This window comes from Malaclemys terrapin, chromosome 7, assembly GCF_027887155.1.
Source record: "Malaclemys terrapin pileata isolate rMalTer1 chromosome 7, rMalTer1.hap1, whole genome shotgun sequence".
NCBI lineage: Eukaryota > Metazoa > Chordata > Testudines > Emydidae > Malaclemys > Malaclemys terrapin.
This window is the reverse complement of record NC_071511.1, coordinates 18,482,810-18,495,207: the sequence shown is the minus strand read 5'-3', so window position 1 is coordinate 18,495,207 and position 12,398 is coordinate 18,482,810. Positions and strand designations below refer to the sequence as shown.

At 39.3% G+C, this 12,398-nt stretch overlaps 2 protein-coding genes across 3 annotated transcripts in view; one reads left to right on the top strand and one right to left on the bottom strand.

Annotated features, from left to right (window-relative positions):
• Positions 1-2,483: 2,483 nt before the first annotated feature.
• The window catches only part of IRAK2 (interleukin 1 receptor associated kinase 2), a 36,757-nt gene continuing 26,842 nt past the window's right edge, over positions 2,484-12,398 (bottom strand). For both annotated transcript variants that reach the window (XM_054035335.1, XM_054035336.1), the window contains 5 exons: positions 10,771-10,966; positions 9,348-9,410; positions 7,029-7,229; positions 6,379-6,883; positions 2,484-5,957 (listed from right to left, as the gene is read on the bottom strand). In XM_054035335.1, the coding sequence (XP_053891310.1) occupies positions 5,833-5,957; positions 6,379-6,883; positions 7,029-7,229; positions 9,348-9,410; positions 10,771-10,966 (1,090 nt within the window). In that variant the 3' untranslated portion in view covers positions 2,484-5,832. The remainder of the gene's footprint in view (positions 5,958-6,378; positions 6,884-7,028; positions 7,230-9,347; positions 9,411-10,770; positions 10,967-12,398) is intronic.
• The window catches only part of LOC128840852 (uncharacterized), a 78,795-nt gene continuing 77,306 nt past the window's right edge, over positions 10,910-12,398 (top strand). The window contains exon 1 of the mRNA XM_054035337.1: positions 10,910-10,975. The gene's annotated coding sequence lies outside the window, so the exon portion shown is untranslated. The remainder of the gene's footprint in view (positions 10,976-12,398) is intronic.

Here is a 12,398-nt window from a genome sequence, read left to right as displayed (position 1 = left end):
CCTGCCGAGTGGGATCGAGCTGTGCGCCTCAAAAAAAAAGGTGGGCCGTCCTTAGCCCTGCACTGGACACCTCGTACGAACAGTCACAGAGAGCGAGCGTGGCTCAGAATGTTCCCAGGGTGGGTTTTTGCAAGATCCTCTGGGGCCATCATGCACGTTCCTGGTGAATAATAAATAAATAAATGTGTGGCTTTTACAAAATGTTCAGTAGGAAAGGAGCTACTGGGTTATATATGCCGAGGCCCAGTGACAAAAGCTATGGGAAAAGCACTGCACAGCAGGCGCCGAGCCCACCTTTCAGAATTCCTCCCTGTACTGGATGTCGCCCTAATGTATCAGCAACACCTTATCCTGGATATTTACAGGTGAGATGGTGCAGGCTTGAGCCCTATGGTGTGACTTTGTGGAATTATACAAAGTTTCTGGGGTCAGGTTTTGGAGATGTGGCTTTGTGACTGCTGGAGTGATAATCAAACGCTATTAAATTAATTCCTAGTGATTGAATACCTTATTACAAAATAATACAGGCAAAGCAAAATATGATGTGTCACTAAGAAGACACCTGATCGTCTCAGAAGCTGCACAAATATTTTTATACTCACCCAAGCATCTGCTTATGTGAGAATGATGTACAATATAACATACAAAATAAAAGTGATACATTTTCAGCACTGGGGCTAACGCTTTTACAATCTTTGAAAATTCTTTATAATTTCTGTTTGCCTTACCAGTCCTTCATTCCATTACCTCTTCTTCCTGCTCCCACTTCTATCTTTTTTTCTTTATTCTTTTCTGTCCATTACACACACACTTGTGCTTTTTTGGTTTTGAGCAAAATTTTCCATTGGCAGCTACATCTGACAAGATTCTCCAGCCAGCTGCGTGTAGGGGTGAATGGGCTGGCAGCAGTATATGAAAAACCCTGAATTCTATAAAGTTGATCAAAGAATGGCAGAATTGAGAGGAAATATATCATTTACTGCCAATTTTCCCCCCCCTTAAAGGTACTGTAGTTATTTTTTCTCCTTAAAAATGCACTATTTAAGGATAGATCCTGAAATCCTTAAGCAGGCAAAATTCTTTTTGACTTTAATGGGAATTTTACATGTGTACTCACTGCAGTACTGTGTCCTAAATGTTTAGCTTGCTAATAGCCAGCAGTAGACTATTTTGCTTATTAAGGGTTGACATATTTCAACTTCATGTGTGTTTTGGTTTTCTGTGTATTCTCACTTCAGTGTAAGGCCTTATAATGTGTTTCAATTTCTTACTTTAGGGAATTTGTTACTAGTTACTAAAATAAATGATGGTGTTTGTATAATATCTAATGCAAATTGGGGCCAGGAAAGGATAAATTTGACGCTTAGTAAATGTCAGCTTGTATGATATACACCCCCTCCCACCACTGCCCAATAAAAAATATTAATATATATATACATACACACACACACACACACACACACACAGCTAATTTTATAAGATACATGTTTTGTGACACTAAAGTTTCATTTTAAGATGCAAAATGTTTGTATACAGAGGGCAGATAAAATAGCCTACTATGAGACCAAAAAAATGCATGTGAGAGTCTAGAACAATCAGTAGCTTTGGAAAGCTGGCCAGTAATACTTTCTTCTTAGATTACATATTTAAATACCCTCCCAGCTTAACCATTTGAAATGCTATTTCAAGTGGACATCTACATTTACTTTTAGCTTCATATTATATTGACAAGAGACTGCAATTAGCCTAATATGTCCATGAATTTTTAACTTCATCACCAGTCATTAGCATAGAACAGTGGTTCTCAATCAGAGGTGTGTGTTCCCCTGGGGTACACAGAGGTCTTTCAGGGGGTACATCAACACAGCTCTAGACAGTTGACTAGTTTTACAACAGGCTACATAAAAAGCACTAGCAAAGACAGTACAAACTAAAATTTCATACAGAAAGTAAGCAATTTTTCAGTATTAGCGTGCTGTGACACTTTGTATTTTCTTGTCTGATTTTGTAAGCAAGTAATTTTTAAGTGAGGTGAAACTTGGAAGGATGCAAGACTCCTGAAAGGGGTACAGTAGTCTGGAAAGGTTGAGAACCACTGGCATAGAATGATGCTCAGGCCCTAGTGTTCCATTCAGTTGCACCCTTGTAACGTCCTTAGCTACATGACATTAATTCCAAAATCATCACTTATTTTCCATTTCTATTCTGTGACCTGCCTGTGACATTCACCATGAAGGAGCAATTGTGTCAAAATTTAGTACAGTTCATAGTCTCTCTTTCCTTGTTTGCATAGCACTTAACAAAATGAAACCGTGATCTATTACTGGGGCCCCGGTGCTACTACAAAACAAATAATAATTGCACTCTGTACAGGTGGGGATACTTTGAGCTGCTCTCTGAAGACAGGAGTTGCCAAAATAGATGGTTTGGAACAATTTTTGCTGTCCTACAGATCTTACAGTAAAGGCAGGACTTACAGAAAGGACGTTTTCCCCCAAGTTTATTCAAAAATATATTCAAAATATATAGATTTTAATAAAATTCCAGTGTACATTACCCTAAGCAAGTTACATAGAGAGGCAACCAATGTATACCCCAATGTATAAAATAATAGGTTTATACATCCAGGTTATATTACTGCAGAACAGTTAGTGAATATCTTAAACAGACAATTATTTATAAAAAATAATGCCTATATCATTTCGTTTTTTCTTTGTATTTTTAAACCAGTAATATAAATTCAATACCAGAAAATATCTAGACAATATATTTATGGATAGTAATTTGATTATCTAGGCACTTATAGCCAGGAACTTCTATCAGTTACTAGTGTAGGTATCTACCTGAGGAACTGGTATAAGATTGTGACTTTCAAATGATAAGTATAATAAATTTAACTTATTTGGTTCTGGTAGTGCCCACAGTGTGCTAGGCGCTGTACAAATAGAAGGCGCGGTCCTTGACCCCAAAAACTTAAGCTCTCATACTGCATTGGGTAATGGGTCTAAATTAGACTACTCTAAGAGTCACTGTGGATAGTTCTCTGAAAACATCCACTCAATGTGTGGCGGCAGTCAAAAAAGCAAATAGAATGTTGGGAATCACTAAGAAAGGGATAAGACAGAAAATATATTGCCTCTGTATAAATCCATGGTACGCCCACATCTTGAATACTGCTTGCAGATGTGGTCGCTCCATCTCAAAAAAGATATATTGGAAAAAGTTCAGAAAAGGGCAACAAAAATGATTAGGGGTATGGAATGGCTTCCATATGAGGAGAGATTAATAAGACTGGGACTTTTCAGCTTGGAAAAGAGATGACTAAGGAGGGATATGATTGAAGTATGAAATCATGACTGGCATGGAGAAAGTAAATAAGGAAGTATTATTTACTCTTCATAACACAAGAACTAGGGGTCACCAACTGAAATTAAGAGGCAGCAGGTTTAAAACAGAAGGAAGTATTTTTTCACACAATGCAAAGTCAGTCTATGGAACTCTTTGCCAGAGGATGTTGTGAAGGCCAAGACTATAACAGGGTTCAAAAAAAGAACTAGTTAAGTTCCTGGAGGATAGATCCATCAATGGCAATTAACCAGGATGGGTAGGGATGGTGTCCCTAGCCTCTGTTTGCCAGAAGCTGAGAATGGGCGACAGTGGATGGATCACTTGATGATTACCTATTCTGTTCATGCCCTCTGGGGCACCTGGCATTGGCCATTGTCGGAAGACAGGATATCGGGCTAGATGGACCTTTGGTCTCACCCAGTATCGCCACTCTGATGTTCTTAATGTGTGGATTGACTGCTATGCCTGAACTGACACCCACTGAAATCTGCTACCAATGCAAGAATGAGGCCTTGTACAATAAAAGGACCAAAGCAAACATACACAACACCCTAGGCAGCTGAAAGGTAGTGGACTGGAGCAGATCATGCAAGTTGACAGTTGGCCTTGCCACACTTTGTAAGGCAGTATTTGGACAAGGGCAATTTTTTTTAAGATAGTCTACCACAGTTCCTCCTACCATTGTCAGTTGGCTAGTTTCTTGTAGAAGTCTTCATAGAACTAGGTCCTCAGGAGGGACTTGAATGTGGAGACCTTATTGTACATCTAAGAAAATTACATCTTTCCATAATTCCAAAGGGAAGAATCACATACAAGGCCCAATCCTGCATTCCTTGCTTGCTCAAATTGTAATGGGAATTTTCCTCAAGTATATATTAGAAGCATCAGGCCCAGAAATAGCAGATACGCACAGCAGAAAGCTGAGCTATATGGTTCCGAAGGTCCTTTTTCCCCCCTATTATAAAGTTTTATTTCCTTACGCTGGATTAAAAGACTCTGTTACAAGGTAAAGAAAAAAGGAGTAAGAATGTCACATGTTCTTGAGGAGGTTTCCTCTTGAAAATAAATAGGAGAAGCATCCATGCTTTCTATTATAATTTCTAGCTTTTTTCCTCTTCAAAGTGATCACAAACACTGGGCCTAATTCTGAAGCTCTTGATCAAGTAAGCAGGCACACTGAAATCAGCTACTTCATTAGGACTACTCAGGTGAGTAAAGGCTTCAAGATCCAGCCCTTTAACTAATTAATCTTTAGCTGATTGTTTTAATCATTGCCTCAGGCCCTTTACAAATCCAAACTCAAGAGTTCCATAAAAAATTAAATAGGTTTTAAATTAAAATATTGAATCATATCAAAATCCAAAATATACATTTACAACAAAAGCTACAGTATGAAACAAGTAATCATATTAATAGCACTTAACTAATGTTTGTAAAATGCTATATAACTCTCAAACAGCTTAGTGAGGTATTAACCCTATTTTGCAAATGAGAAAATGGAGGCACAGAGAGATTAAATGACTTTCTCAAGGCTACAGAGGGAGTCAGTGTACACCATCTCTCAGTGTAACTGTTTGATATTACATATTCATATATGTACAGTTCCAGAGTGTTCTATCATTGAGATGTAAAATTGTCCAAACATCCGTTTTCAATGCAATGCAGCTGGAGATGGAATCATACAGAATTCAGCAGAGAACTTTCCTTAAAAAACAAAAACCCACCACATCTTCTAGGATATGGAGTACAATCGAGAATGTGGAATAAGATTATATGAAACTAGGTACATTTTTAGTTACTTTGTTTTGAAAGAGTGAAAAGTAGTTCCCATTGATCACCCTGTGAATATTAGATGCAATGGATATTACAGAGTACTGCCAACTAGTATGTAATGAATGCCTGCTGTAGCGTGTGCAGGATCCTAATTTGTCATAAAAGAAATATACTGTACACAAATGCTTTATGAAGTGCAGTGCAAAACAGAGCTTGCCCTAAGCCAATTGTCTCAGTTTGGCAATTTTTAATTTTTTTCAGCACAGTAAGGCAAGGAGAAATAGGACAATGCTAATTTTTCTGATCATACACCTCTACCCCGATACAACGCGACCCGATATAACACGAATTCGGATATAATGCGGTAAAGCAGCGCTCCAGAGAGGCAGGGCTGCACACTCCGGCGGATCAAAGCAAGTTCGATATAACGCGGTTTCACCTATAACACGGTAAGATTTTTTGGCTCCCGAGGACAGCGTTATATCGGGCTAGAGGTGTAAAAGTTGCATTCTGCTTTAATCCACACTGTAGCAGACATTCTCTTGGAATCACCTGATATGTGGCTATTCTTTTTCTCTAAAGAGAGTTAACATGTCTGTTGAAAATATACTACTTAACCTTACATGAAGTGTGTGGTTTAGCTTTTACCATTTTGCTACCAGAAAAAGATTCCCAATTTCTTCTTCCAAGATGCCACTGTTGATAATTCAGTCATGTTTGAGATTCAAAGAGTTCAGAGCTGTTTAACTTTTCTTCTTCATATAGTAAAATATTTTCCATAAGCTTCTTTTTTTTATCATTGATCTTTATTTCCCAAGAGGTTTCTTTGGCTAATCCTGCAGGGGGGAAAAAGGCCCAAATATTTAGCAAAAATTCACCTTTGGCTAACACACTGATATTACATATAATTTGGGAGAGGCGAAACAATTCTATACATTTAAATTTGACTTCTAACAAGAAATTAAATTGAAAAACTAGATAATTTTAATTGCCTCTATAAATTAATTGGTAACATAATAACCAAGGAGACAAAATATGCTGAAATGTATAAAAGGAAGGTTTTTCAAAGACTGCAGGAGTGATCTATCAGTCTGTCTAGGCATTTATATTTTGCCTATCACCATGATAGCTGAGCACCTTATATAAATCTTGTGGTCATGGTAACAGGATTGGGGACATTGTGTCATGATAATTTAATGGTCACATATTGAATGATCTTAACTCAGCCTCTCACTCCCAAAAAATACCTAGATTTACCTTGTGAAGAACATGAAGGGTCAAGGGTTGAAGAAACCATTCTTTCTGCAGGAGATACCATTTCCAAAGTCTTTTTATTTTCACTGGATGCCACATTTTTTTCTTGGAAGCCACCAGTACATATTTCAACGTTTCTCCCAGAATGAGAGGATGTGGCATTTTCTGGATCAGTACAGCCACTGCTAGGTGGGCCATATGCAGAACCCTCCTCAGGATCCCATACAAAACTACTCGATTCATCCGATTCGCAAGGGACCCGTGACATCTGTCCATTGTACATTTCAGGTGGCATGACTCTTAGTAAAGGTGGGGATGAATTTGCACACTTCAGGGACCTTGCTGTTGCACTGTCCTCATTGCTATCACCTGAAGAACTATAATTGTGACTAGCTGTCTCGTCATCTGTTTCTTCTGGGGTATTAATGGAGAATCCAGAAAAAGTGCTGCCTTCAAGAAGGCTCTGATCTCTTATTTTATGTTCAGCCATTTTCATCATTTCATGCACCTGTTCAGAACAACAACATTTGGTAAGCAGTTAACCAGTGCCCAAGTCCTTCCCCTTGGTGGACATTAAAAAAATAACAAAATCATATTTGGGTGCTGCGGCTTAGACCTTGGTATCTAAGACTAGTAGGGCATACAACACTTACCTCTGCTAGGTCAGGATTCTTTTTCCGCAGACAAAGGCAGATGGCAGTGGCAAAGAGAACAGCAATTTCTGATGGCAAGTGTCCCACCTTCCTGTCTAGATATTTACAGCATATTTCCTTGGCAGCAAGATTTTCAAAGATTTTGTGCTTGGAGCATGAACTTGCTTTTGCTGTTTGGATTTCATCAGCAATTACATCTTTCTGTTCAAGAGGAAGAGATACACTGGTGAAGATGAAAATGATTTGTCAAAGAAAATTATTAATTCCTATCCAACCCTTTAAGAACTTAAGGCACTCCCCGAGTACTTGCCATACCCTGTGTATGCATACTAGTGCTCTCTAGTGACTGGCTTACAAAAGATAAAAAGCTGGAGGAAATTCTCCTTTAGCTCAAATGTTAGAAATCTGTGTTTTAACAGCAGAGAGTCTGATAATCTGTGCTTCATGAGGTCTGTATGCATGCAGGCTCCAGCAATTCCAGGCAGGCCTCTCAATATTATCAAGCCAGTGATAGAAAAAAAAATAAAAAAATAAAAAAAATCAGTGCGAAGTGTGTTAATTACCTTTTCTAAACATCTATCAACAAATCAGAAACCTCTTGTCCCTGCTAATGAACTTATCACTGAGATTTGTCATCTTCTTCACTTTTGGAATCCATTAGAAAGTTGCTGAAGCATTTAGCGAGGATTGAATGACAAGGTGAGGGTTCACTTCCTTCCCCTCTTACTCAATGTTTCAGGGGCATGACAGCACAAAAGGAAAGTACCACATGTGCAAGGGAATAAACAGGGTCTGTTTTTATTCACACAAAAAGCATTCATTTTGTCACAATTAGGTGAACCTGGCCCAAATTTATTTTGAGTTTGTTAAAGTAATTTCCACTACTCCAAGTACATATTCAGTGATGTATCTGTGTACAAAATACTTGTGAATACAACTAGCCATAAATACAGTACATTCGTCCATTATGATTCACCTTCTATTTACGTTTCACTATTCAGGGCATGCCTTCCTGATTCAAGAATATGAATAGTCACAATTTCAAAACAGAGCTGCTGCCTCTAAATACGTGGGCATCTACACACTAGTGATGTTGAAACAGCTCATACACAATCAGGAGCAATATTAAAACTGGAGCATTCATTCTGCTCTCATTGAGGTCAGTTGGAGTTTTGCCACTGATTTCAATGGAACCAAGGTTTGGCCTCTACACAACTCTTTAGGAGTTATAAATTTGACAGTATTACTCCTGCAGGAATTCTGCGCTAAAAAATTAAAAATTCTGCCCACAATATTTTAAAATTCTTCATATTTTGTCAAAACAACACAATATAACCACTCCGGTCTCAATTATTTTGGTAATTTATTTCAAAATACCTGTCAACAAGTATGTCAACAATACACACAACAACAAAAAAGATTCCCCTGGAGTACAGAGTTAAAGAAACCCCTATGACAACCCAGTTCCAACTGTGGGGTGCTGGAGAGGCTGCGTGGGGCCCCCAGAGCCCAGACATTCACATTCCCCTCCCCCCAGAGCCCAGGTGGGGGCACCCCCAGCTCAGACACCCACACCCTTTCCCCCCAGAGCCCAGCCATGGGGATACCCCTAGCCCAGACACTAGCACTCCCCTCCTCCGAGCCCAGCCATGGGGCACCCCACCCCCAAGCCAGACACAGCACACCCCTCACCACAGAGCCCAGCTGCGGGGCACCTACGGAGCCCAGATACCCTCACCCCTCTACCCCCAGAGCCCAGATATCTACACACCCCTTCCCCCAGACCCTAACTATGGGGCACCCCAAGAGCCTAAACACCCACACCCCCTCCCCAAAGAGCCCAGCTGCGGGGCAGCCCCCAACCAGATACCTCCTGAGCCTTTACAGACACTCCTTCCCCCCCCCCCCAAGCTTCTTTACTATCCTGCCAGGGGACATGGTGTGGTGCGGCCCTGCCCTTCCTCACCCTTTGCCAGAGCTGGGTCTCCTGGGATCTCTCCCATCCCCAGGATAATGAGATCAAGCTGGGCACCCAGAGCATGCAGAGTCTCCATCCCCGCCAGGCTGGGTGCTTTGCTCACTGCGAGTTGGGCTCTGCAGAGTCCATCAGCCCCTAGTGGCGGCCAGAAGCTCTGCAGCCCCAATTCTGTTGGAAAAAAATTGGAATTCGGCGCAAATTCTGCATTGTGCAGAATTTCCCCAGGAGTACAGTATGCAACAACTCTGTATTTGGTTTTGCACTCAAACTAATTTCATGACAGTAGCACTGTTTGCAGGGGTTACACTAGGCCAGCATTGTTTATTTTGCTTCTCCCTTACCAGATAAATAGGGGTTCTTCCTTCATCCATTGCCTTAGTGCCCGTCAGCATCTCTGCTAAAACCTAGAGAACATTTTTATAGATAAGACAATTTATTTAGATGGCGTCTTCTAAAAAATTGCACATTTTAACAAAAGGAATATTTACCCGTTAGAGCATTTTAAGCCATTTTTCCTACATTCTTAGACAAGATGGGCACAAACCAACACTCCAGATCCGAATAACCTTTGAGAGAGTTTGGAACCAGGTACAGATCCAAATCCAAATTTTGTGGTTTGGCCCTATCTTTATATATTACACTGTAGGGGCTGTAGAAGGTCATTCTGTTCTATAGGGTTCACTGAATAGATGTAACAATAACCTATATAAAAATGAAAATTTAAAGTACAACTTGAATTTTAAAAAATGATGTTGTAGGCCATCATATTTATTCTTTCTCAATGGCTTCTATACCACGTTTGCCGAGTTTTCAAATCAAAAGATGATTTTTCCAAAGTCCAATACTGCAAATTGAACAAGGGAACTGAGAACCAAGGTATGCTCTTTCTGCTTCTTCCATCATAACCAGTAATAAAGATTTTGCAGCTCAATGTAGTGATAATTTTGTAGATGTTGCATAAAGCAGAGTATAATCCATCTCATTCTAACCCACACTGTATTGGATTTGGAGGATGAACAGGATTAAAAACCATGTCTGCAACATTCAGCGAAGTCAGCACATATGACTTGAACACACAGACAAAACTGGTATCTTTACTGAATAAGGTGGTAACGTTCACATATCCATTTTTCTGACTGCGAGCACCCAACAATACTACATGGTACTGAATTGATCATAACCACACTTTTGAGATTATATGTCATACTCTGACCTTGAATATGTGTGGATGGCTCTCTAACAAGATACAAGGCACTACCTAAACCTATATTCATTATGGATTACTTCAACACAGTTTCCTCCTCTCCTTTCACATGTGTTGATATGAAGGCGTATCAATTGGTTTCTTGGGAAACAAAGTAGGAAGAACACCTTTGGGAAGATCAGGGATCCAGAGCTAGGATCACAGGACTTGGGTACACCACAAGCTGGGAAGTTTTTTTCTGATGATGTTAAACTCCTTTTGTTCCTATTTATAAACACTAAACTCTGCAGAAAAGACCCTGTAGACTGCAACTGGGTTTTTCCCTAATAGCCATTCCATCGAATTATGTTATCCAAATGGGAGTCGCATGTATACTTTTCAGGGCAGAATTTGGATTTCTTGCATTGGTTATTATTGAATGGATATTAAATGTCCAGCTGATCTGAGTGTCTTATGTTAGAAAAACTTGATCAGATATATGAGAAAAAACTATGTGCACAGAATATAACTCGATATCTGCAAACTGTAATAACAAAGCTTTAAAAAAAAGGACAACTTACTATTCCACAACTAAAGATGTCAATTTTTTGTGTTAGCTGTCCATGCCTGACAAAATCTTCTGGCAGGTAAGTGAGGGAAGCTTGTAAAACTTTGGTTTTCATCATAGCATAGTCTGATTTTTTTTCCACAGAATACAGTCGGAGACCTGAATGTCCAAGTTTTGGTGTGAAGTTTTCATCCAGCAAAACATTGGAGCTGCATAAAGTAAGGCAAATACCAATAGTGATCAATCCATTCACACCTGAATGTAGAGTCTTATGGTAATATGTGATTTTAGAAAGTAAATTTAAGAGCTTCTTTATGCAAATTCTCTTTTAGATTCCAGTCTTGTATGTTGAAAGGTTAGTGAATTGAGATATAAATCAAGCTTTAGTAAAGCTATCATAGACCAGAATGTTTTTTTTTAATAAAGTCAGACAATAGCAGTGTTTTCCTCCCATCTAATCTAATTCTACATTGTTTTGTTGTATACATTTTATTGTTTGTTAGCAAATATATAGGGTCATATTCATTCCTGGTCTAAGTTCCTCGAAAACCATGGGTCATCAGGGATTAATTTGGCCCATTTGATTTTTAGTTAAACAGTTTTACGGACTATAGTGAACTCCTCTGTTGAAGAGATCTGAAATCGTTCCTCCCTCCCCCCCGCCCCCCCTTTCTCTGGAAAGATCACAGTGTGTCAGGCAAATCCTGAGTTCTTTTCTCAGCATTTACTCAGTCCAAATTCTGCGACCACAATGGACTCCAAATGACCTCAAAATGAGTTTTGCCTCATCAGAACTGAGTAAGGAACTCAGGACATGGCCCCATGATATAAAACAAAGCAAAAAGACCAGCATTTCTGTAATTTAAAACCTTTCTGCCATCACAAAGAACAGGAGCACTCTGCTTTCCAGCTGCATGTGAATACAAAAAGCATTGCCTGACAAAATTGGAAATGCATTTTTTCTGATTATTACAGGAAAAGCATATATCACAGGTTATACCATGAAAGGTCGCATGCTGTAGGGCACAAGCAAATGTACATTTTGACCTAATAGATTAATAGATTCTAAGGCCAGAAGGGACCATTGTGATCAAGCCTGACCTCCTGGATAACACAGGCTGATGGACTTCCCTGAATTAATTCCTGTTTGTACTGAAGCATATCTTAGAAAAACATCCAATCTTAATTTAAAAGATTGCCTGTGATGAGAATCAACACAACCCTTGGTAAGCGTTTCCAGTTAATTACCCTCACTGTTAAAAATGTGCACTCCATTTTCAGTGTGAATTTGTCTAGCTTCAACTTCCAGCCATTGAATCTCATTATATCGTTGTCTGCTAGATTGAAGAGCCCATTATCAAATTTCTGTCCCCTAAGTAGGTACTTGTAGACTGATCTAGTCACCCCTTAGGTCTTTTTCACCTGGAATTCTAGGATTCCATTAACACCAGTGGGAGAAGAACATTGGAGAGTGGAGTTAAACAGATGGTTGAGCACAATGGGGAGTTTATGGTAATCTGAGGGGAAAAAAAAAATCAGCTGTCTTTGAACTTGCATTCCTAAACTCTGATCAAACTTGGAAACACAAAGGTTAAAAAGAACTAACAGAATGTGTATTTTAAGGCAAAGCTGTAAACATTA